A 26624-nucleotide genomic window follows, 5' to 3' on the forward strand; every position below is an offset into this window, starting at 1 on the left:
AAATAGATTTTATGAAAAGTTTTATCGAATGAACAATTTGTTTTGCTTTCGTAAGTTAAAATAGTCTAGTTGATGCCTTTATCGTGTTCATTCGTATTGCTCTTTAATTTTAGCGAAAATGCACTGCTCGAGGATAGATAAAATAATCAAAAAGTGTCTTCGAATGTAAAGTCATGTGTAAGCCTTAACATTTTTCGCTGCGGCAAGTGCTGGCAGCGTTTGTTTACGAAAGTAACAGCGTTGCTAAATCGTCTGGAAAAGTATTCGCACATCTCTTAATATAGGATCCCTACCATAGCCATCCCTTCAGGCAAAAATTGTCTCATCACGAAAGCTCATATAGCTTACTGAAAGCTCATATAACTCACTGAAGGCTCGTTTCCAATTCTCGTTTCAAACATAGCCAGAGCAATGAAAAGCTCTACCAGTACCAGCATCACGAAACTTTCATTCATAAATACAGTTAGGCGATCAATGATCGAACTTCTATTGCATCTGTCGTCGATTGACAACCATTTACGTCTAGAATGCGTTGCAGTTATCGAACGGTATTCGTTAACTGAAAAGTAAACATTTTGCAGTTATCGAACGGCTACTGTATTTCACATGCTAGAATATTTTTTTTTTTTTCATTTTGTCATTAAAAGCCATTATTTTGTGTTTCTTGCTACTGAAGGCTTCTAAAATGAACAGGGGAAGATTTCCCAGCGCCGGACATCTCTCAATACCGGACACTTCTGAAAACGACACTGGCAGAGGTCCTTCCACCGTTTTATGCAGTACAAAAGAAAGCTATTGGAAAGTCCTTTATATGCATGGAATTTCAATTCTCATGTTGTAAACTTTGTACAAAATTAGAAATTGAACAAAAATATTCATGCGTCGCCTAACTTTAGAAGGTTTGAATCAACAATATTAAATTCAATCGAATGCATTCTGATTATGTGGAGATGGTCAACAAGAGCAATATTTTAAATAACGATCATAATTTGTTAGATATACAATGAATGTAACTGTGGTACAAAATCAGTTTCTGTATCCGGTGGCTGCCCCGGGTCCGGACAGTGAGATTTTTCATGTGATCAAATAGCCATTCTTCACACTTAATTTGTTAAACTTACTTCAATTCAATGCAATTGATTTTTCCTGCTGAGATATCAGAAAGCCATAGAAATAAGCAGCAATAAAAATTGAAGAAGTCATTGAAAATCTAGATTAATCCACCTAGCAGTGAAGATGCCTTTCTTGATTCAATCCCTTGGTTTTGCCTTCGTGTAATACACATCATAAATAATTGTCTACATTACTGCTCTTGCAAACGCTGCACAGTGGGAACAAAATGTTCATAACGCGAATAAAATCAATATCTCGGTTCGGTACGGGCGTATTGCGCAGAAACTTTCTGGGGAATCATGCAAAGGTGGTAAAGTTCATTGCACGAAGCAGCGAGACCTTCTTTTACCCCAATACCCCTTATTTGTTATGCTTCCCGGAAGACCCTGGCCCATTACTGGAATAAGTCGTGATCGTCATAAGACAGAGAGCAAAGCGCCTTTTTCTATTTCAGGCGACCAAATGAAAGAATCGTGGGTTCTTTGATCAATTTCGCATGAAAGGCAGTCATGAAAGGATGTTGCGCTTTATTTTAAAATTTAAGTTTCTAAGTTATTTTAATAGATATATGCAAAGAATAGTGACTAGTCGATAAATTAATCATGTTCTTTTAATTCACCGGGCTGAAAGTGGTAATAAACACAAAAATAAAGCAGATATTGCACACTTTCATGCCCTGTCACGGGACAAATATTTTTTGAGATTTTTGTGGCATGTCATTCATCCTTCGCGTTTCTACATATATAGAAAGGGGCAAATATGTAAACATCGCGTGATATCTCTCATTGAAAATGAGAAATTCCAGTACTGCCCTGGCCTTTTGGGTAATAGTTAGCAAATAGTAGAACGTGGTGTAAAAAGAGCAATATTTTAGTATTTTTAGTCGTGCGGTGGACAAAAATTTGTACGTACTTTCATAAAATTGAGTCGATAAAAACGTGAAAAAAATATTTCAACCATTTAAAAAAAAACAACAAATTCAAAAAAAAAATTATAACTTTTTTGTCCATCATTTCTCTATTATAACCCATAGTGCAAAAATGTCCATATATCTGCTACAATATATCAAAAAATAAAAAAAACTTTGAAAAATTCGAAATTCAATGATTGAACAATATTTTTTCACAGTGTATATTTTTTTCACATAGCCCCAATGATTACCTAAAACATTGCCAAAGACACCATCGGACAAGCCGTTTACAAGTTAAATATTTTTGGAAGTGTTCTAGGTGTTTTTGCGTAGGCTCTTGTCAAAAGTTAGGCTAGAGTCAAAATGGCAAACCAATGATGCAAATTATGTTTTTTGATCACAAAGAATGTATATGCGAAATTTCAGGGAAATAAAAAAATATAAAATTGAAATCTCTAAAAAAAATCATGATTTCACAGAGGATTGCTCTATAGTTATTTCGGAGAAAAGTTTGCTAAGGTCTGTAGCATTCCATTGGTGTTCACATTACTGCATAGGGGAAGAGGCCCCAAAACGTCCCAGAATGCTGATTTTTTCGCCGACGCATGGTACTTTGTTCCCTAGGAGCTGCCAGCTAAAAAGCGTTTTGCCTCATGAGTTTTCCGACAACAGAATATGACCACTTTTTTGAAATGTGAATGTTATCAATATGATTGAGATTTTTGACAATTTTTGAATGGCATCAAATAGGTATTTTGTTCTACTGATGCATAATGTAAAAATACCCATGAATAGCGTTACAAATAGGACAATAAAGCAGTGTTTGCTTAGCTAGAGCATATTGCCCCCCCTTCCCCTAATATTGACTTGAAAAAACCCAGATCAATCCATTGGTGGTGCCTTTCTCGCGCATTTAAAAAATAAGAAAAACACATAAGAGAGGTCGAAATAGCACTTTAGGGGGATATATTTTACTTTTCCATCAATTCATATGCATTTGCGGTCATTTGAATGCGTTGCTGCAATCTCTGAAAAAAAAAATCGTTTTTGAAAAAAAAATTCCAAGTGGGGACCCTTGGTAGAAAAACAATGTTTTTTCAATAACTTTGGAACGCAATGACCGATCGGGCCAATTTTCAATAGGAAACAACTAGACCGCAATCCGCGTCGACTGCAACTTGTTGCGAGCAAATCAAATAATGCTAAGTACCAAAAAGTGTGTCTCACATTTTTGTACACACACACATACAGACATCACCTCAATTCGTCGAGCTAAGTCGATTGGTATATAACACTATGGGTCTCCGAGCCTTCTATCAAAAGTTCGGTTTTGGAGTGATCCTATAGCCTTTACGTAAACTTTGAAAGGCAAAAATATGAGCGAAACACGTAACTAGGCCCACAACCGGAGACACTTCCTTACTAGTTATATCTATTCATAGGTACACTGCCGTGAATCGCATATCTGTCTCATCTTTGCTGGGTTTCCTATGCATATGGGACAAATATGCGATTCACGGCAGTACATGTTCGAAGAAATGAAAGCAAGCAATCACTATTATAGTTCGTTCGCATATTGTGACTTTTATTTTTTTTGTAATATCTGTTCCGCCATTTGTTTTGATCCATATTTACAGTTAAAGCGCATCATCGATGAGATTGTATGATTCGGAATATGTTACCTAAATGCTAAAATTCCCTAGTATTTGTAACCCGACTGCGGACTGAAAGACCCACTTCCCGAGGGACGGCCAGTTCCTGGTCGTGCATTGGCTAGTGGGCCTCCGGATGGGTAACCAGCTCCTGGTGCTTGCCCGGCGCCAGCTCCTGGATATCCTCCGGCACCGGCACCACCTCCATGACCACCGCTTCCTCCGTGACCTCCGGCACCACCAGCCCCACCTCCGGCGGCAGCAGCGCTAGCATGGGCAGCAGCATGTTCCTGTTGAGCCTTGAGCACTGCCTCCGGGATTGGTGGAGGAGTGGGCAAGTGATCTCCTTGTGGTTGGAAACCATTTTCATCAGCAACGTAGGTTAAGGAGATGACTTGTCCTTCCGGAGAGGTGTACGAAAACGATCCTTGAGCGGTTTGGATTTCATTTTGAGAGCCTTTGCCTTTGAGTTCACCCTGCTCCTGAGCTTTTATTCCGTTACCGGTTTCGTAACTGCAAAGAGTTGGTTTAATTACAAAAAACGGATATAAATTTTCGGTAATGATCATATTACCTGAACTTATAGCTTCCATCTCCGTTATTAACATTTTCGTAGGAAATGATTGGGATTGGTGGACCTGCTGGGGCAGCAGGAGCCGGAGCGCCGCCCCCAAATCCACCGGATGATGGAGCTCCACCTCCGAAGCTGGACGGTGCACCACCTCCAAATCCGCCAGCTGGTGGTCCGTACGATGACGATGGCCTTGATGGGGCACCTAGTAAAGATTAGGTTTATTAGAAAACATGACTACACATTTCTGTAAGAAAAACATACCTCCCGCACCACCGGGTCGTCCACCGAATCCTCCAGCACCACCGTGCCCACCAGCAGGTCTACCTCCAGGAGCAGGTGCAGTCAATCCTGGACCGCCTCCAGACGACGCAGCTCCAGGTGGAGGGAGATAATTGTTGTCCAATCGAGCACATGAACACACCGCCACAAGAGTACTCAGCAAGATCTGCAAGTATGAAACGTAATCACAATAGAAACAGATTCGATGAATAGCTTATTCTGATGTCGATTATATTGAGTTTAGAAAATGTAGGTTTTGGACCCAGCGGAGAGTAGCGACCTGGTCACGATGGAAATGGTGCCGTATGTGATACGGATCTTTAAGTACAAAAGCATCACAGCAGATGCTACCGGGTGAAGCTAACCATAGGCAGTTAGATCATGTTTCATTTGTACAACTTCAATTGGAGTTAGGCAGTTATTTTCTCACGCGAATCCATCTGTTTCGAGGAGTTGCTATTCTTATCGATCGCGGATAGAACATTTATTTGCGGTAGTTGTCTGGTGGCAAATAGAACACTGAATCGGCGGCAGCTTTGCGCAACAAATCATGTAGCTCAAATTGTGGACTACTTACGGCCCCGGCGGTCGGTGCACAGTGCTGGTGTGATGCGCTTTGGAACCGTAAGTCATATTCTTAACAGCCGATGCTCGTCGAGGGAGAGCCCAGGCACGAATAAGAATTATTTTTTCATGGTTTTGCTTTTCGGGCTAGTGGTTTATGGGTTTCTTCGCCCCAAGTGAACATAATGGAATACACCGATGTGGGTGACCTTTAAAGAGAGTGAAATTGCTATCGCGATCATTAAAGGGGTTATACTTGGATGGAGAAACACGTTGTTTGGCGGATACCAAATTGATTACCCTTGTCCCAACATGTAAGTGGGTGGCAAGTATGTAAATATTCACACATAGAGATAATGCGTTATAAATTGTAAGTAGAGTGGCCCAGCCTGGTATGGGGAGAAAAAAAAGTCATCGGATTCTACGGGGCACCCTCCAGGTAAGAAAATCATTCTCTGAAAATTTCAACCTGATCGGTTATTGCATAAGCTGGCGCAATTTTTCCTGCAAATCTGGGCTCAATCGGGCTTTTCCATCCAATTTCCTGTACGAAATAGTAACAGAGGTGTATTTTCCCATATATTTCAGCTGAAACCCCCATATTAAATTCAAATCAATTGCGCCAGCTTATGCAATAGCCGATCAGGCTGAAATTTTCAGAGAATGGATTTCTTACTCAAAGGCAAAATCCTGGGGAGTGCCCCGTAGAATCGGACGACTTTTTGTATCCTGGGCCAGTCTATTGGTAAGCCATTAGTTCTTAGCCTGTTTTGTGATGTTAGAAATCCAAAAAAAAAAATGAATTTACTATTTTTATCTTAAAATAACTTAGATCAGCCATGTGTTGAAAACGAGAAGATGCACTTAGTTTAGGCTCATCAGGTTTTATGTTCCAGTCTCCAGTAGCTTTGCGAGCAATGGCGTAGGATTGCCAATCCGGAGATGGCGAGTTCGAGTTTCGGTCCGGTCTTGGATGATGGGTCGGGTGGAAAACATTTTCGACTCCCTGGGCATAGTGTATCCATTGCACTTACATACTCATGCAAAACATCTTTTTTTTTCATTTATGGCAATCATACGAAAATGTCACGGCAAATGCTGAGTAAAGCGTACCATTATTAGTACTTCGCGTACGCGTACCTGAAGGAATAAAATACACCTCATCTCGTGGTCCGTAGCCTCTTACCCAGCAACTCCTATCCCTACCTCCTCGTGGAGCTGGCCAGGATACGAGCAAACTGAGGGAATATCGGGTGACCAACCTTGGTGGGAGCTATGGTCGGATACTGACAGGGAAAAGAGGATTTCTCCTCTCCGGGGGTTCAAATCCGAAGGAAAGTCTGTTCTATATGCAACCGGAAATTTGGAAGGTTGGTATTGGGAAGCGATTAGAAACTCGGTTCGTGGAACTGCAAATCTCTCAACTTCATCGGGAGCACACGCACTACGTAGCCTTTCTGATGTGCTCAATGACCGTGGAGTGGATTTGGCATCGTAGCGCTGCAGGAGGTTTGTCGGAAGAGATCAATGGTGCGAACGTTTAGAGGTAATCATACCATCTACCAGAGCTGCGGCAACACACACGCCACCTGCAACAATATATGGTCATTCGCAGCACCTACTTTCAACAGTCTTTCGTATCACCTGGAGATCACCACTGCAGACAGAATCACAAATTGAGCATGTTCTGATTTATGGACGGCACTGCTCCGACGTTATCGACGTCAGGACATATCGTGGCGCTAACATTGACTCGTACCACTACCTGGTGATGGTTAAACTGCGCCCGAAACTATCCGTCATCAACAATGTTCGGTACCAACGGCCGTCGCGTTACGATGTAGAGCCACTGTAGCAACCTTTTGTCGCCACTGCATACGCGCTGCATCTCGAGGTAGCGTTGCAGAAAGGGACCAGGCAGAACATTGAAATTTTTTCATTGAAATTTTTGATTATTCACGATAAACTATTGATAATTTAAATTCTTGTCGTACCCAGTAAAAATATCAGAACCAACTAATCCCGTTCATGTATTCCCAACACGGACATCAGAATGATGTAAGTAACGGGATTTTTTGACCCATGGTTTCATTTTCTCTAGGTATAAAAACATCCATGTTTCGCGCTCGTACGTCGTTTCTGTTCGAGGATCCACGGTGAGTGGTCACGGAGAGCGGGCATGGAGAGCGGGCACGGAGAGTGGACAGAACGATGGCGTTGGTAGCGGTCCCAACATCGACGACGGTGGTTTCTGCATCTGTAGCGGTTCAGTAGCAAACTATCGAGTGGCAGCAGGGGCTTGCCGATCCCTCATCAGGCCGTCTGCGGGTTATTGATTACAAGAAAGCTGCTTTCACGCGCGCGCAAGCCATTTCGTTCGAAAGCGGAGAGCGGTCCCAGCATAGGAAAGGAAGAAAATGTTATTCCCACCGAAGGCGTAGGTCGTGTAGTCGCCGTCGTCAGCATCAGCATCTCTTAAATTGAACTTTATCGCAACATTTGGACTTTTGGTTGCCTGTTTCGCTTAGATGTCGTTTGTTTCGGTCATGGCAGCAGCACGTTTGAGTACATCTCTGCGGCGGTGGCATCTGAGGTACCCTCGACTGACAATCAGTGGAAGCAGCACTCAAGCCACAATTTTCCTGTGAATCTAAACTATCTAGTGGTTGCTGTTGGTGATTTATAAGACGCATTATTGGAACATTATCGGTTCTTCTCAGGACCAACATTCTATACAAGGGAAGGTTGAGCCGAGACGAGTTTTATTCAAAGTGCACTTTAATCGCTCAGCGATGGCTGAAAGATTCCGTCGGTAGCAGAATCATAAACGCTTCTGAGGGAGACGTTGCAAAAATTAATTCGCATGGCTGGCATCAATAGCAGTCGAGTGAAACTTTCTCTCAAGATTCTTATTTGGTTTTGCTGATGCTTGTGAATAGGAAGGTGCATTATCGAAAATTAAACAGTTCTTTTCAAGACCAACTCTATTTACAAAAAAATCCTGATTAATCCACCTAGCGATGTTGGTGCCTTTCTCGTGCAAAAAAAAAATACTTAAATATATGAGTGAGTGTTTTAAGCGTGTTTTGCGCATAAAAAATAGTATTTTGGCCATAACTTCTGATCCCATAGTCCAATCTGACCAATTTTCAACAGCAAACAGTGGGAAGCATATTTACGGACGGTCGTATGGTAAACGTCAAAGTCAAAGCAACGAAGGAGATGACTTCGTCGGTTCAGCGGAAGATGGAAGCCAACCAGCCCTACATTGAGGGAAGTTAAAGATACCATTCAACAGCTGTTCATTGATTTCAAGCGGGATACGACACTATAAAGACCTTTTCAAAATAGTTATTAAAGACCACGTAGAGCTGTTGACAATTATGGGCGAGAACAGCTTCCCTGAGAAGCAGGGTTTGCAGAAATCGCTCTCAATAGATAACGAACAACGATAGAAGAGAGGCAAAAACTGTTCCGAATCATAACAAACCATGATAACAAATTTATCAAACTTGTATACGAAAAAACATATTCGATGAATTCGTCTACCTTGGACCCTTGCTAATGGTTGATGATAATGTTAGTCGTGAAATACGAAGGCACATCATCTGTGGAAGTCGGGCCTTCTACGGGCTCCAGAAGAAACTGCGACCAAAAAAGATTAACACCCGCACCAAATGTGGCATGGTGTGGATTAACCACGAGCCCAGCATTCGAAAGGGTACGATGGGCAGATCATGTTGCAAAAATGCCGAACAGCAACCCTGCAAAGATGGTGTTCGTTTCCGATCTGGCACGCACAAGAAGGCGTTGAGGGCAGCAAAAAAAAGGTGGACTGACGAGGTACGGAACAACTTGGGGAGCGTGGGGCTCAATCGAGGTTGGGGAGCAGAGTTATCCTGAAATTTTGACGAAAAATCAATCTTTTCACAATTTTTAAAATTTAAATAATATTCATTCAGTGAGTGCAACTAATAGATCTCGCGCTTAGTTTCATAGGGACGTAACTGTATTGATCGATTTCTCCTAATCGATTTTATTTTTTGTTAATAACTCAATTGTTTCAAAAGTTACAACCATGATTATTGATTCTGGTGCAAGATACAATCATCCTTTATCACACCAATCCAATAAATCATCGACAAACTAGCGCAATTCGGTACAATAATAAAAAGAAAAGAGAAATCGATCAATACAGTTACGCCCCTATGAAACTAAGCGCGAGAGATGGATGTTTGAGATTTCAAACTGTCACTACGATCTGTCAAAATGGTGCACGCCAAATACACGCCGAGCACAACAAATACACCTGTGTATATTACATTGCGGATTCCCAGCTATGACGCAAACTGCTTTCGACGATGACGACGACGAAATAGACGAATCCGAGTAAAAATAAGAAGAAGACATCCGACGGTGTTAACTTTGATAGATCCTACAGCACAGCATACAAAGATAATTTTAAAATGCTTATAATAAATTCTAGACATATTGTAATTAAAATCTGATTGATGTAGGATAAGGAAAAATTTCTGTGTGCACTCACAACTCGGATGGCCATCAGACGAATCACGCTGCCTAACTTCCTACGGTTACGTTTCGAGTCAAATACGGGACACTGAAGACGGCTTGAGGTAAAAATACGTAGGTATTTGTTGAAGTTACAATCAAGCGGTGGAAATAAATGGGACGAACGAACAAACTCGCCTTATGACTAGTGTTGAATTATTGAAAATTTCAATTCTCTCGTAAAAATTAAGAACGTGGACTGATTAATGTGAGGTGTGAGCCTTTTAAACCAACGCTTAATTTTTTCTGTTCATCAAAAGACCAGGGATCCGGGCGTGCGTCATGTTCAATCGGGATTTCACAGAAAGCGGCCAATGGCGTCGGGTAGCGGCCCCAGTGACAACGGCTGTCGCAGCGGAGGCATTGGTGAATGGTGGCGGCCGTCGAAGGTGGAGCAGCGGTTATTTGAAACATTGGAAATAAATCGTTTCTTTACCGCCATTATTTTCGGAAGAAAGCTCAGCAGATAGGATTTTTGCGAAGTGCAAACGCTGGTGAATGTAGCAAATTATCCTAGATGAAATCTCTTCAAAAAGCTTAACAATTATTTGGCAACGGCAGACAGTTTAATGATAATGAAGCCGCTATAACTTGAACAAAAATAACAAAAGCATGAGGATTACTACTCCTGGCCACGCCCATCTTCACCGTAACTAGGGAGAGGAAGGAAGTGTTGATGTAGTACTTACTTAACGAGAGGCCACCGACTTAGCGACACCCTCATAAGTACCACGGAGTTGGATAATGAGGAAGGTATTCGTTGGGTCAGGATTTACCTGTAGCTGGCAATGTAACCGTGGTAGATCTTACCCCGTAACACACCACGTAAAGGTGTCTACCCAGCATTACGGGTAAATGACAAATTATTGTTGTGGTCGGCAAAAAGTGAAATTGTTTTCGCATGGTTTTGACTTTGATTGAAATGCCATTAGTTCTTTAAATGCGCATTTCATACAAGAGCAGCTCGACCCGAGATGAAATTTCTGCAAAGTGCAAAACATAATCGTTTGTTGCTTGATGTCGTCGGTAGCAGAACTACAAACGCGCATCGGAAAGAGATAAACATTTATTTGTATGGTGACTAAAAAAAATGATAGCGTCGTTATCGGTCCAAGTGGCGGCCTTCGCCAGGAGGTCAAAAAATAATACCTAAAATTAATATGCAAAATACTTTAGGCATAACATGCTCAGGTATTTTATCGCCGAACAAATAATAATTTGATAAACGTTTGATAATGCAAGTTATAGAGTATGTTATCCATGAAATATTTTGCTTATTAATTTTTGGTATCATTGCTTTGGTATTTTATTCATTATGCACACATAGTTCATACCAGTGTTTTCGTATCAATAACAGAATAAAGTTTTATTGAGCTATTTTCTCCTTCTCGGGTTTGGCTGTCGTCGCACTGAGGAGTATTTCTGCCCAAAATCTTGGACAAAAGTCAAAAACAAAGATTTTATATATTTTCAAATTATTTTTCGTTTTTGAACTCGAATCAGGGTTTCGACTTTTCGTTTCAATGAGACCATAGCAAGCGTTTTTCGGGCCAAGGGAGAATCTTTTTTCGTTGTTTATGTGGAGGATCATCTTTCACCCACCAATCATTTCTCCAGAATTAGCCTGGGAAGATAAACGGAAATCTTGCTTGTTAGATGAAAATCCTTTTTCGTTTCCTCACTTTTACCTCTCACTCACTTTTCGCGAGAATTATCGCAGAACAATTCAAGACAAAATTTTCAAAACGACTTATCTGCTTTTGTAAACAAAGAATCCTTCCGCTACCTATTGATGGTGTTGGTTTGCGTGGGTGAGCTATCAGATTCGTCAAATCGTCGTTTGAATCTTTGGTTACAAAAGCAGATAAGTCGTTTTGAAAATTTTGTCTTGAATTACAAAATTGTATGGCCGCGCCGGGATCCAAACCCAGAATAGTAACAATAATAACTGTGGGGATGCGCTTACTCTAACCACACCACCACGCTATCTGTATGAAAGCGTTAAGTTATTTGTTCCACATAAGCTACTACCATTTGCATCTATGCACTATGGGGAATTCTCATACAAATGGGCGGCCAAAAATATTTTTTCAATGAAAACTGTTTCTATGCAACATATTATAAGTGCAGGAATATTTAAGAACTTTTTTTAACCCTTTAAGGGCCATCGTTAACCCTTCAAAAAATGCCACCCGCGATTTTTTTTTTATATTTTTCGTATTTTTGTTATTTTTTTTATTTTTTTTCCAAAACAGCATGCATAAAATAGCAAACAACTATATTTCTAGTAATAATGTTGTTCATTTTCTAATCATAATCATTCTAATCATAATCGCTCATTTTCTCAATCATAGAGAATAAAACCCACAATTTTCAAGAAAACTTTGATTCCGGTTCCGGCGAGTCCCGAGTTAGAGGTCCTTGAGCCGTACGCCATTATCAAGCTACACGCCACGGATAGTAGTACGCCACTAGTACCCAATATCCGATGAGCCACTATCCCGTGTCCGAGCTCGAGGAACGTCGGGACAGAGCTCCCAAACTACCCATAACACCCTGTCGCCTGCCTCAAGTCCAAAGCAACCCGAATCTCGCTGTTTCTCTACAGACTGCATGCCTTCACCAAGATGGACGCCACAACCCAGTGCAACAGCCCCTTCATTCACAAGCCTGCCACCTTCAAGCACTTTCATAGCCCCTAAATCCATGTACTATTTAAGTTAACATATCTATGTTCAAAAGTATTGTGTATGTGCCGTGTTAATATTATTTATTTTGAGAGACGGTGTTGGTCCATTTTGTTTATTTGATTTTGGTAATATTGTGTGTCTTCCCGAGTACGCCGACCCTGTTGGATTGAACCCCTGAGCTAGCCGTTTCTCACAAGACGCCGAATCAAACACCATCCAACGTAACTGCCCAGCATGCAATTTAAGCTGAATAAGCAAATTTTTCAGTTGAAGAAGCATATTTTCATTGGAACAAGCCATCCAATAATGTTTGTTGGGTGGTACCACTACTTGGTCGAGATTGAGAGCATTTACTTTAGTTGTCTTGTGTATAAAAGTCAGTACCATGCCGCTTAAATAGCATTAGAAAAATAATAGTCAAAACGTAGTATAAACAATAATCTACACAACCTTCTTACAACTGCCCAGTTAAACATGATCTTCGATTAGACACCTGGAATGATTCAAAATCTTTTGCAGCATCGACATTGAGGATGAAACGTGCTATCAGCATAAATCTCCTCTGTAACAGCCTTCTGATTTGCTATGCCCAATTGGTACAACAATAAAATCCAGTTGGCGTGGTCCATAGAATAAATACGCTTCAAGCACCAAATCGATCAATTTCACAACATTCAATCTAGCAAATCGAGTTTTGCCGATGATTGGGCGTTTTCTTTCAACTAGATCGGTTCGAACTATTCGTTTGCACCAAATTATTTGCCAACAAATTTATGTTGAGCCTGTAGGCGTAAAATAAATCCCTTATTATTACAGTCAATTGCAGCGATGCTATCTGCCACAATAGCTATACGGTATACAACTCAACATCACAATTTATTCTCACTCGTAAAAGGCGCACTAATTGTCGATCATAACATTAATGGCCATATCAATTACAAAGCAGTTAATTTTATAGCGCTTAGCAAAATCCGTACCTCTGTTGCGCGTCGCTTAATTTATTGATCTCGTGCCCGTCAGCAGTGACAATTTTCTTGCAACCGAATATCGTCAACTATCAGTATAGATCGCTATCGCAAATTTAAACCGCTCATTGGGTGAGATTTCACACGAAAGATTCCATCGCAATCATTCGTCCAAATGAAAAGGCCAAGCCCGACACGAAAATCCATTTCAGTGGATATTATACCAAACTGCACACGACATTCCGCTTCGGCACCGTATGCGCTTGCTTGCTCGATAAATGTCAAAAGCGTACGAATAATTATGTTTAGAATCCCATGCAGATGGAAAACGAATAATGTTCACTAAGCACCGTTTAGATGAGTCACGTGGACGGCTTCATCATCTGCCCGAATTGGTTTGCTGAACATACCCACCGAGCTCACACATGATTCGTGAGTCACTCCCCAAGACATTGAGTTCAGCTTGGGGCGCGGGAATTGGCGGTTCGTTCTAATGTCGGCTTTCCGAGCTCATTCGGTGATCCTCACTGGTCTTTGTGGCATGCTGAGGCGTGGAAGATGACCTGCCGATGTCTGGTTGTTGGAAAATGTGATCGTGATTCAATACACCAGAATCGTGTTTGTGCTACTTGTATGGGAGACAGTCAATCATTCGGCATTGCACTAGTTGCGATTTCATTCTACCGGAGGATGATGCCCATAAAACATCTGTGCAACTTTGTTTCAACAGTAGCGATATTGTCAAGCAAAATGAAATCAAGTTCCGAAAGTGACGGGCTATTTCAATGTCAAAGCTAACGTTTGAACAGCTATTGATGAGACTGGCAGAAAAGAGCAACTTTAATAGGAATCTATGGAACGATTCAATTAGATTTTTTTTGCATTTCTCATAGATTAAAAAAAATGATTTGTTTTCGTTATTATCTTGTTCGTACATAAAAATTATACTAGACCATTTCACTCCAGAAACGAACTGTTCGGAGAAAGCTCTGAGATCTAAACTGCCACTGCAAGATAAATAACTGTACCGCATTACCTTGATTTCCTATATTTATGGGCCAGCGGGCACAAATGGGAAGAAAAACATCAATCAACTATTCCTATAGCAACTCTTAGCCGATTTGCTCGCGTCTAATAACTTTCAAACCTAGATAATTACGATTAGTTATTGCATTGTGTTCAGAAGTTATGCCGTACATTGTTTGTCGAACCAAAAAAGATGGTGCCTTGGCTACACGCAAAAAAAAGCGTTCATGAATTCGTGAACTAACGAGTTCACGGTGTATTTTTTCGGGAACAACAGTCACGGATTCGGGAATACAGTCACGTTTTCTGGAACGTTCTGGAAAACGTGACTGATGTTCCCGAATCCATGAATTAAATCACGGTGTATTTTTGCTGGTTCACGAATTCGGGAACGCTTTTTTTTGCGTGTAATTGCAAGAAATAAAATCCCAGAAAATTTACTTACGTAATAAGTGTACGGCCCCTTACCGCTTTTTCAAACTATTCTGATTTGTTGTTTTTCAAAGGATTTTGAAGAGATATTCTGAAATCGATCAGAAATTTTCTCAATATAAAACCGAAAACCATGATTTCGGATACCCGTAAAGGGCGGAGTCAAAGTTGCACAACATGTCGAAGCGTGTATGGGGCCTTCAAGGCTAGGTTGTCAACTTTACGTAGAGTGTTATGGTGTTAGATCTACCAAGGTCAGCTACAGGCGAATCCAAGCCAACAAATACCTTCCCCAATATCTAATTCCGTGCTCACTCATGAGGGTGTCGCTAAAACAGGAACCACTCGTTAAGTAAGTACTGCATCAAAACTTCCTTCCCCTCCCTAGTTACGGTGTAGATGGGCATGACCAGAAGTAGAAATCTTCACTAGGGCGATTCACATTTCAGAAATGTACGAAAATTCCAACTCCCATATGTCTATCAGCTTCTTTTTGATGATATAGGGGTCCTGGCAAAATTTCAGGCAATTTAAAGGTGATTTAGTGGTGGCACAAAAAAAAATTATGTTTATATGGGAATTTATATGGAAAAACTTTAAATTTGTTAAAAATATCCTACAAATGTCAAATCGTTAGGAATTTATATACACAACCCTCCATCTCCATTTTGGGATATTATAAACAAAATCTGTGGATAACTCATTAATTTTTAGTGATTTTGCCTCTGCTAAGTTTAGACCAATTGCACCATTTTAGCCATTTATCTATGTCAATAAAACCTTTAAATCAATTAAAAACGAATGAGTAAACCGCATATTTCGTTTATATAAATTTCAAAAGTGGAAATTGGGTTTGTACATTTGAATTCATAACGATTTGGCGTTTGTGTGATACTTTGAATAAATTTACAGTTTTTTCCATATAAATTTCCAAATAAACTTAAATTATCTTTGCGCCACGGGTATACCCCGTTAGCAGGGAATCAATTTTTCTTGGATGCGCAGGCGAAACAAGCGACAAAAGAGAACCAACGACAAAGCTTTGTTTTTGTCGGAAACAATAATGACAAAGATCCGAAAAATTTTGTCAGCTACAAAAAAGAAGATAATTTTGTTGCAAACTTTTCATTCCGTTATTTTACATTAGGGTAACGGTACCAATAGTGGAGGTATTAGTAGATCCACAAAAGAAAATATTTTTTATAAATTGATAATTATGGGAAATTTACAGCTTCGATATCTTAGTCAATAGATAAACTAATAAATTTGCTAATAAAAATGAGATAGATGTGATTTAACATCAACAATTAACAAATATTGCTTGCACCACTATGGGTACACTGTTCCTTTAGTGGCGGTAAAAAATAATTTTGGTTCCCATAGTGGTGCTATCCATTGGTTTCTTATGAGCCTCGCCACTATTGGTACAGTTGCACCACTATTGGTACAAGGGAGTCAATTTTGTTAAGGAAAATCATTGTTTTCAATAGTTTTTCAAGCGAAATCTTAGGATAAGTTGCATTTAACATGATATTTGAAGCACACCCCATCAACTGAAACCATCTTAAATGGTATACATATGATAAATCGCATTGAAACCCCACTACCTCCACTATTGGTGCTACCTCCACTAAGGGTACGTTTACCCTATTTCTACATCAAATTTCGGTTTTATGCTATCGTAGTTTCTGCTTTTATGAAAATATTCGAGAATCTAACTCTGATTACAAAAATAGCATCGTATTCTCGGAAATATCAGAGCATGCAAGGCAAATGATTCTTGTCATATTGTGTTCGGGTTCTGATAAAGGCTTGTTGCGAGGTGCGTTTGTCAGTAACAAACTCTGTTGATGACAAAGGGTATATTGTTAGGCGTTGCTCGAATATTGATTCCCTGCCCGTTAGGCATAAGTACGTTAGGCATAAGGACGTTAGGCATAAGGACGTTAGGCATAAGTACGATAGGCATAAGGACGTTAGGCATAAGTACGTTAGGCATTATGGACGTTAGGCATAACGGACGGTAGGCATGATGTACGTTAGGCATAATGGACGTTAGGCATAAAATGACCCAAAACACAGCCTATGACATAAAGAAGGCAGAATAATGCCAAACGTCCATTATACCTAACGTACATTATGCTTAACGTCCGTTATGCCTAACGTCCATTATGCCTAACGTTCTTATGCCTAACGTCGCGGACCCTTGCGCCACCCCTAAATCAACCCAAATTGCCTGAAGTTTTGCCAGGACTTCTAAATTATCAAAAAGAAGCTGTTAGACATATGGGAGTTGGAATTTTCGAACATTTTTGAAATTTTAACTACCCTAATCTTCACGCTCTTGTCATTTTTGTCCTGGATTAAAATAAAGGGCTACACCCACCTTGATTTCTGATAGTAATCTGGATGAATATTTTAACGTTAGCTTTCTCAGTCTAAATTAATTAAGACAACTAGATTGACATAGCCCGACGTTTTGGTCGCAGGTAGCCAAACTAGCCGTCCATGTTTCTGCGATCGTGCTATAGAAGGCTTGAAAATAAAAAAGCGATTTATTCGTGAAATTTACAATATTTTGTGGAACAGCTGTAATTCTCCAGTTGTTTTTCGTTCTTCGACGTTTCAGCAAACAAAATTATTCCAAAAAATTCTCAAATAGTTATTCATATTTCTACCCATTCAGTATGGTCCAGGGATTTTCGATGGGGTTATGGATCGTGGATGGAGATATTCTTTCAACTGTTATAGTCATTATCAGTCTTGTAAAATGTCAACTGTATGTCATTTGACTAATTTGTTCATAACTTTCTTCAGAAGCAAAATTTACTGCATAATTTTAGGTGTACGCATAACGCTTGAGTAGTGCTATATTTTTGTCCAAGGGTACATTGCTCTAAATATAACATATGAGGCTAGAGAGTGAAATCTCTCCAAAATGTCACGTGTCATTTGACATAATGTCATTTGAATGACATTTTGCCTCTCACGCCCCAGATTACATATTTACAGCAATGTCTTGTTAGACAAAGTTGTAGCTTCATTTAAGCGCTATAAGTTCGTCATACTTGATAGTTGATAGCTAACTACTGAAAAAAGTTCTAGGAAAATTATACAAACGAATGCAAATGACATTTTACAACACTGGTCATTATAGACTATGAGATTATATTTCAGAAAACAAATTATTTCGTTTTTTCTAAGTGAAGATTTTTTCTACCTATACCATGAGAATACCCAATCACTGTTCGACAACAAACATTTGTTATGAAAACACATATGTGAATATGTACGTTATGTGGAAGATATTGATTTGGAAAATGTATTGGAGGTAACCACTTTCCCTTCGATGCGACTCGAACCCATGACCCTACAGTACGCTAGACTGGTGCTTTAATCAACTAAGCTACGAAGGACCTCCGTCGGCCTTCGCAACCTAGCGGCTACTGAACGAGCTCGAGATTCCCAAATTGGACGCATAGTCAAATCACTCGCAATCCATTTATCAAGCCAATACTTCCACATGTGTATTGTACACGTCCACATTAGAGGAGTGTGAGTATTTAGAATGTCTGGCGGCTATACACATTCTTCATCAGCAACGGTACTGATCAAGTGAGGTTGTGTAAGCTATTTGCCAGTCGGTCGTCAAGCTCAGACCCGACCGCATGAAATGGAGAGAGAAATGGATTGCGAGCTTGAGAAATGGATTATACTTGTTACAAACTAGCGATACCCAACATGATATTATTTCAGTGAACAATTTGTATATAAAATGTATCTATCTATTTATTTATGTGAATGTAGATCTGTATTTAGCTTCAGAATTGAACATTTACTAAAATTAAGTTTACTTCATTCCTATAGAATCATCAAGTTTTCAGATTATTTTCCTTTTAACAAAATTATTATAATTTCAGCAATATTACGATGTATGAGGAATTCATCGTTATTTTATATTATATCATGGCACAACCTTCATATAAATCAAATAATAGGTCCTCAGCGGTTAAAATCTCCTATTTGTTTCCAAATAGAGTTCATCCTGCATCAAAAACGCTACTTTGTAGATGATTATTATAATATAATATATATTATTTATTCTTTATTCAATAATCAGAAGTAGTATTCATTAAAACTGATATTAATAAAAAAATATATAACAATACACGCATGAGAAGTCCCATAGCAGCAAGCAAGACTCAAGCCATGATGGTGGATAACTACATTCATATATACATACATACAATGCTTCTTTTCATGCATTTATTTAATTTTAGTTATAAAACATATGCTATATTATATCCTGTAAACATATGTATAATTATTTTTTCAATTGATTAACGACTGTTTATGCCCTCAGGGATATTTTTTCCAATTCAGGCCCGAAGTCTAGTGATAGCGGTGCTCTTCAGCCAAAACACCAACGTATTATACTATGCTAACAAGGAGTAGTTATTTATAACAAAAATAACGATGAAATTGATGTTTCAGAGTAAATTATTGCAGCACAGTAGCATTTCCACAAACATTGCCAAAATTTCCCTTAATTTTCCTTATAACATTACCTATTGCTTTAATATCCCTTACAATATTACTGATTTTACTGTTAATATATGAGATGGGGTTGGGAGGGTGCATCAGGGCATCAATGAAGTTACAACTGGACAATGAAGTGGTAGCCAATCGGAGTCAAGGAAGGAAAGTAGTAGTCGTTCGCGTCTATTACTTTTATCTCCAACAGTTGTTAACCAGTTGACGCGCCCTTCTTCAAACAAACCATCCCGTGGAAAGCTTGACAAGTATTGCAAATTTCATTATTCTTTTTGTTGGATCATTCTGCTGGAAGGAGATTCTCATTTTCCCGTGGGTTTCGTGTAAGTGTCTCTGCTTACAGGTCCACCACCCCCATTTTTGGCCCTTCATACAGCAGTCTGTTGAATTCAGAATGATATTGAAATTTAACATTACTGTTAAGTGGAACCACATGCAGAGCAAGACTTAAGCCAGGATGGTGGCTAACTACATACATACATACATGATGAAGTCACTTATGGTTCTAGTTTTCAAATCACTACACGCAAAAAAAAGAGTTCATGAATTCGTGAACTAACGAGTTCACGGTGTATTTTTTCATGAACAACAGTCACGGATTCGGGAACACAGTCACGGTTTCTGGAACGTTCTGGAAAACGTGACTGGTTTTCCCGAATCCATGAATTAAATCACGGTGTATTTTTGCTGGTTCACGAATTCGGGAACGCTTTTTTTTGCGTGTACAGAAAAAAAAACGATTTTGGGTATAAGTAATAAATTTATATCTATAAATACAAAAAAAATACAGCCTCAGTAACATTCGGGTTTAAAGTGGTTTTATAGGAATCTTGTGGACCAAATAAAGATAATTTAATGACCATGTTACTTGGGTATTACATCAAACAATCCAGAGAATGCATTGTTCATTTACTTATCATGAACGCATGATAAGTAAATAAACAATGCATTCTCTGGATTGTGACCAAATCCAGTCGCATATGAGTTACAGTGACATATGTGTATTCTGTACAAAATTCTGTTCCACAGACTGAGACCGCTTGAGGAGTCCTAAGGGTAAGTTTTTGTGAGGGCTGATCAACGACGGTTCAGATTTTTAGCTTGCGGATGATTCTTGATAAATTCCGGGAGTACAACTTGTAAGAGATGGAATGGCTCCTAGACTTTGCGGTGGATATCGACCTAATTTGTATCGCTAGCAGGGCAGTAGTGGAGGCCAGGGTTTGCAGAAAACGCTCTCAATAGATAACGAACAACGATAAAAGAGAGGCAAAAATTGTTCCGAATCGTAACAAGCCATGATCATAATATATAATATATCAATAACAAATTTATCAAACTTGTATACAAGTGCGAAAAAACAAAATCGGATAGGCAGCCCCCACAGAAAATTGTGATTCTCGCTTTGTTTTCGCTCATTACGTGTTGGTTACTACACATCTGTGTAAAACAAGTTGAAATGCATCATCGGAGCCAGTGCTCCCCGCATTTGGAGCTTTGTAAAAGAAATTTATAATGGGGTATAGCCTCCCGAATCAGTTCTCTATCATGACAGCTTGCGAAAAAAGTCTCTCGCGGTATGCTCCATATCGTATATGTATAGGTACAGAGATGATAAGTGAGAGACTTGTTCATTCTCTTTTGGATTCAATCCCTGGTGAAGGCTTTTGTTCCACTGAGTGAAGAGGAAGATCACGAGGATAGGCTTAACCACCAACTCTACTAAGACAAAATACATGGTTGCTGGTAGAAATAGAGGTAGACCTGCACTACCTCAGCACCAACACACGATGCTGGGGTAGTGCTTGATGGGGATGTGTTTTAAGGCTCCATTTTAAGGTATTAGAATCAAGGGGATAGTTGAAAATAACCCCTTATTAATGCGATGGAAAATTATCTTTTTTTACAATTTTCAAGCATTATTTTGCTATTTTATGTGTTTTGCTTCGTCCATTGCATACTCCGTGATATGGCAAACGCCACACCATTTTGTTATAGAACCTGAGCAGCAGTGTGTATTGACTTAATATGAATAAAAAAATAATAAAAATTAATATCCAAAATAGTTCAGGCATAACATGATCCAGGGATTGAATCCAAAAATATATGAAAAAGTCTCACACTTCATTTATCATCTATGTATACATACACGATATGTAGCATCCCGTTAGCGAATTTTTTCGCAAGCTAGTCATGATAAAGAAATGTTTCGGGAGGCTATACCTTACGATAAATTTCTTTTAAAAAGCTCCAACCGATTCTGTTTCTTTGCACTTGTATACAAGTTTGATAAAATGTTATCATGGCTTGTTAGGTTTCGAAACAGTTTTGCCTTTCTTTAATCGATTTTTGCAAACCCGATCAGATATTTTAAAGAAAAACGAAAAAAAAATTGCCTTTGATATTATAATAACAAAAAAAGTTAAGCCAGGAATATTTTGTAGGGTATCTGTTCCATTATTAATAACATGCTCCTATATCAATAATACTCGCAAAACAGGTAATTTAGGCTCAATCTATGTCGTGTTTCGTTGTTATCTGGCGTGCCACTGCTGAAAAAAATTACATAAATGAGTTAAAAAAATGTTATTTCACATCTTATCCATGATAGCGTAGAGAATCAATAACTGAGTTTAGTATTATTGAGCTATTTTCTTCTGCTCGGGATCCCAAACACCTTCAGCATGGTCTTGACAGTATAATAAGTGGCCATATTCCATAAAAAATATCGATTTGAAAACCTAGTTCTCAGTAGTGGAACAATCGTTGTAATCGATTTCGTTGTAATTTTCCCATATGTTGGATATATAGGGACACGGCAGGTATTTTCGTCTGTTCGTCATAGTCTCGAAAGCTTTTTTGTAAAAGACGTTTTTTTGTAAAACTCTTACGTACCAAATCGTAAGCTCAGGAGAAACGTTCTGCTATAGTAGAGTTCTAGCAAATGTACGTTGCTTTCGTTGGTTTTAGCCCCTACGACGATGGACGGAAATACCTGCCGTGTCCCTAGTCAATTTTTATTATATCAGATAATCAGACCTTTTCTTTCGTACATTCAAAAGTGACAGAGATTGTACGAAAAGAGATGTTTAGTACAAAAATGTTTTGTAAATATCGAGCAAACTATAAGGTATAAAACAAAGGTAATTTTGCAGAAGATACATTTGTTTTATACCTCATAATTTTCACGATATTTACAAAAAAAATCTACTAAAAATCTCTTTTTGTACAATCTCTGTTACTTTTGAATGCACGAATGGAAAAGTCTGTCTCACAGGTATAATAAATATTTACTATATATCCAAACTTATGTAAAAATTTCAACGATCACTTATCGATTAGTTTACTATGTACTGGGAACCGGGCCATCAAACTGAATATTTTTTTAATGGGTAATGGCCACCTACTATGTTGTGCATCAGTGTAGCCAGACCATGCCGAAGGTGGCTGGAATCCCGAGCAGAAGAAAATAACTCAATAAAAAAGCACCTGTCATGCGAACTGGGGTCGTGGGATCAAACCCCACTGAAGGGGCGGTTACCCTCCAATACCTTTTCCGAACTAAATCTATCACATGTTGTACATATGCATAATCAAGTTTCAGACATAGTAATTAATTTCCACTCCGGGTGGCTTAATACCCGGCATATAGGCAATTAACTTTGAATGTACTGAACTCAATAATGCCTAATTAAGTTATTGATTCTCTACACTATTATGGACTTCTATAAGATGTGAAATACCGTCGTCTGGGGTGAGGTTAAATTGGGGTGAGAATGGGTCACTGTTTCATCTACTTAGAATGATTGTAGAATAGATTGAATACATCTGAGGGCAAGATGACCAAAATATAAGAGACCTTTTTGAACGATTTTGCTCTACGACCTCCATACTGTCGGTGAGAGTGGTGACCAATTCTCACCCCCAGACCCATTGACCCCCCGATGGCGGTAACAAAATATAATATCAAAAACTAAAACACAAAATATTCCAGGCATAACATATTTTGTTATTACAACATCAAAGGTATACATTATTTTTTGCTTTGTATTAAAATGTCAGATCATGATGTGCCTTAAGTATTTTGGGTATTATTTTTTTGTTAATATTTTTTGTAATGTTTCCTTCTATTTATATCAAGTTCATACGAACTGCTGTTTTCAAGACATTGCTCAGGTTCTATAACAAAATGGTGTGGCGCTTGCCATATTTGGAAGTATGTCATGAAAGAAGCAAACACATAAAAATAGCAAAGTAGTGCTTGAAAATGGCAAAAAAACAAAAGATAATTTATCAATGCATTAATATGGGGTTATTTTCAACTATCCCTTTGATTCAATTATAGAACCTTCCCGTGCGAGTAAATTTGTTTGCGAATTTGGAGGAATGTAACACGTCTGAGTTTTTCATGCTAGAACGTATATTTTTACTTATTTGCCAAAAAAAAAACATTTCGATCCAAAAAGCGCTTAAAATCATTTTGGGGGCAATTTCTTGATACGAAGGAGAAAGTATTGTGAATTCTATAAAATACGGCAGATTTCAGTGGGCTGATAACTTAGTGCGGAACCGGATAGAGACCGGTGACTTCGTGGAAGGCCACGAACACGCTGGCTGCAGGCGTAAATTCGGACCTGAGGGCCCTGAACGTTCTGGGAAACTTGAGGAACATCAGCCAAGACCGACGATTATGGAGCTCTACAAATCGCCAGCCATAGGTGTATAGACGTTTGTGGCTACTTTTATAAAGGAATCCCAGAATCTAATTAATAATCAAATTTGCCCAACTTTACCAAATTATTCAGGATTTTCGTTTATCGTCCAAGGCTAACTTTAGAGAAAAGAGAGATAGATGAAAGATTTTTTTTAAATATTTTATATTAAAATGATTTTTTAGTGTTTTATACAGTTCATCGCTATAGATGAAAGATGTTCCTCACAAAAACAAGGAAAAAGATTCTCTCTTGGCCTGGGAAATACCTTCATCGAAACGAAAAGTAGAAACCTTGCTCGTGACCCATCGGAGATCAATCCGCGACCTACAGTTTAGGAACCAATTGAGGGGGTTAGAAGCAGAGGGGTGTAACTTACATTTTTATCAAAATTGAGTTGAATATAGCTAAAAATACTTTGGTTTACGAGCTTTGCGGCAATATATTTATATAGTTTATACGAAGTTTTAAAAAAATGTGAAAATTCACAGAAATTTAATTACTTTTTGAACTTCCAAACAATTTGTATGAAGCAAAAAAAATATTGAAAAACTTTACACTTATTTTTCTTAAAACCAACTTTTTGTCACTTACACCCCTTTGCGTTTGTTTTTTGGAATCTACGCGGATTTTAAAGTTTACGGGTTCTGAGAAATTGATAACATCTGTCCGATTAAAACGCGACCCAGTGTATTCTAAATGGCTTCTGTGCACAATAAATTTGTGATATTTTGCATTATCGTTGAAAAAGATGAACATAGATAGTTAGTTAGGCGATTTTACTTTGTGTTTACAGTTTTAGTTTTAAAACTTTGCGTTGAATGGCTTAGGTGACCGGCACTGGGGATCTCCCTCTACATACGTATATTTATACTAATTCACTATCAAAAAATGTCTTTTCTTAGAAAGAATTTTGTCGTTTCTCCACATCAGTATCTTATATAAGTTATTATCACATATTCTGCTTCATATGTACAGTTCATTATTCACCACAAACAATGCTTCGACACTTACGATCTTCATTCTGGTCAACTGTTTCTATCACACGTTATCACTTATCACAGTATCCTGCGCAAGCTTTTGAGATCAACCCCACTCGATACTTGTATCCTAAGGACACTGCCGTCCACCGCAAGATGACACTTGGTTACATAAATGAAGGCACAAATCGGAATGTACTTCGTCGACATAAACATTTGCTTTATATAGGCATCACAGTCAATAGCATCTCCCAAAGTTCTCGGCTTGCTGCTGGCTGGTTTACAGTGTTTATTCGTTTGTAAGATTGTTTCGCTATTTTTTTTCCTCCAGTCTGGATACAGTCGACGCAACGCGACGCCGACGTCGCAACCGTCACGAAACCAACTCCAACAGCAGATCCCCCTCGGTAGTACCAACTGATACACCATCATGCAGAACTATTTACCCCCTCAAATCAAATTGATATCGCACGTTGCCGACTGTGTTCTGGCGTTCCGTTTTGTTTCTTCATCGGATCAGCTGGAACTCACTCAGCAGGCGCTTACACTACCACCCCCCAGCGGGGGGTGAGCAGAAGGATGCAGCTCAGTGAACCGGTCGGTGCTGGAGCGCTCGAGGATCGCATCGACCGGCGCTTGGTCGGGCAGCGGCGAATTTTGAACAGTAGGTCACTAATTCTTGACAGGGAAGATCAGGGTTGTACCTATCGCGTTGCAAATGGTTTCTGATTCGGTAAAGTTTAGTATACGATCAACAATATTTGACTGATAGGTTTCGATTTCAGAGCAGGTGTGGATAAACTATGCTTTATTCGTAAATCGTCACCTAAAGTCGAATTAATTATATGAGCTTTAATGACTGCCAGAATAATGAATCTTATCTCGACACACAACTCATCAAGGTTTCTACTTGACAGAATGATTGAACCAGCATAAAGCCTGTTAAGTTGAGGAAACAAAATAAGTCAAATAAAAATTGAGAAAGGGAAACAATTGAATTTGTAATGTCACACTATGTTTACATTAGCATTGATGTAAAAGTCTTCTCATTCAAATCGGTCGATAGCCGCATGTCACCAGCTACGCAATCTACGGAAGTCCTTGTCGTCTATTCGCATCACAAGCGAGATTCAGTCTCACTGGATTATTGCATAATATTCTAAATGAGTATCCGTCTACCGAAGTTGTCTCATGTTCTTGATATAAATGACGCAATCCATTATTTATACATAAAAAATCCTTAAGTTTTGTATAAAATCTCCGAATATTCTTCATTCCACTTCATGGTTGTAATACAAAAAATGTGAGCTTTCATATATGTATTCACTAGTAAAACAAATACAGAACTATTAGTCTTAAAAACAATTATTGTATTGAAATCATGCAATTTTCTATTTGCCAAAATTCTGAATCTACAGATTTTGCAAGTTTCTAATACAGAACTGTATTGAAATCTATCCTCCTATTTAAAAAGCTGTAAAAGCTCAAATTAACCGAGAAATTAATAACCACCAATCGTGTAAAGAAAAATTGGTTGTATTAAAATTCTTATTATGAAACATGGTCTCGATGTTTGCCCGATGCATAAAGAATATTTTAGCAAA

At 38.8% G+C, this 26624-nt stretch overlaps 1 protein-coding gene across 1 annotated transcript; it reads right to left on the reverse strand.

Moving 5' to 3' along the window:
- Positions 1–3581: 3581 nt before the first annotated feature.
- Positions 3582–25219, reverse strand: LOC134217146 (pupal cuticle protein 20-like). Its single transcript, XM_062695927.1, has 4 exons — positions 25055–25219; positions 4511–4694; positions 4250–4451; positions 3582–4188 (listed from the first exon to the last, which is right to left on the reverse strand). Exons 1-4 carry the CDS (start codon positions 25061–25063, stop codon positions 3723–3725), a joined length of 861 nt encoding a protein of 286 aa, XP_062551911.1. The 5' UTR covers positions 25064–25219; the 3' UTR covers positions 3582–3722.
- Between the last annotated feature and the right edge of the window lie 1405 nt (positions 25220–26624).

The sequence above is a fragment of the Armigeres subalbatus genome, chromosome 2, assembly GCF_024139115.2.
Source record: "Armigeres subalbatus isolate Guangzhou_Male chromosome 2, GZ_Asu_2, whole genome shotgun sequence".
Lineage (NCBI taxonomy): Eukaryota > Metazoa > Arthropoda > Insecta > Diptera > Culicidae > Armigeres > Armigeres subalbatus.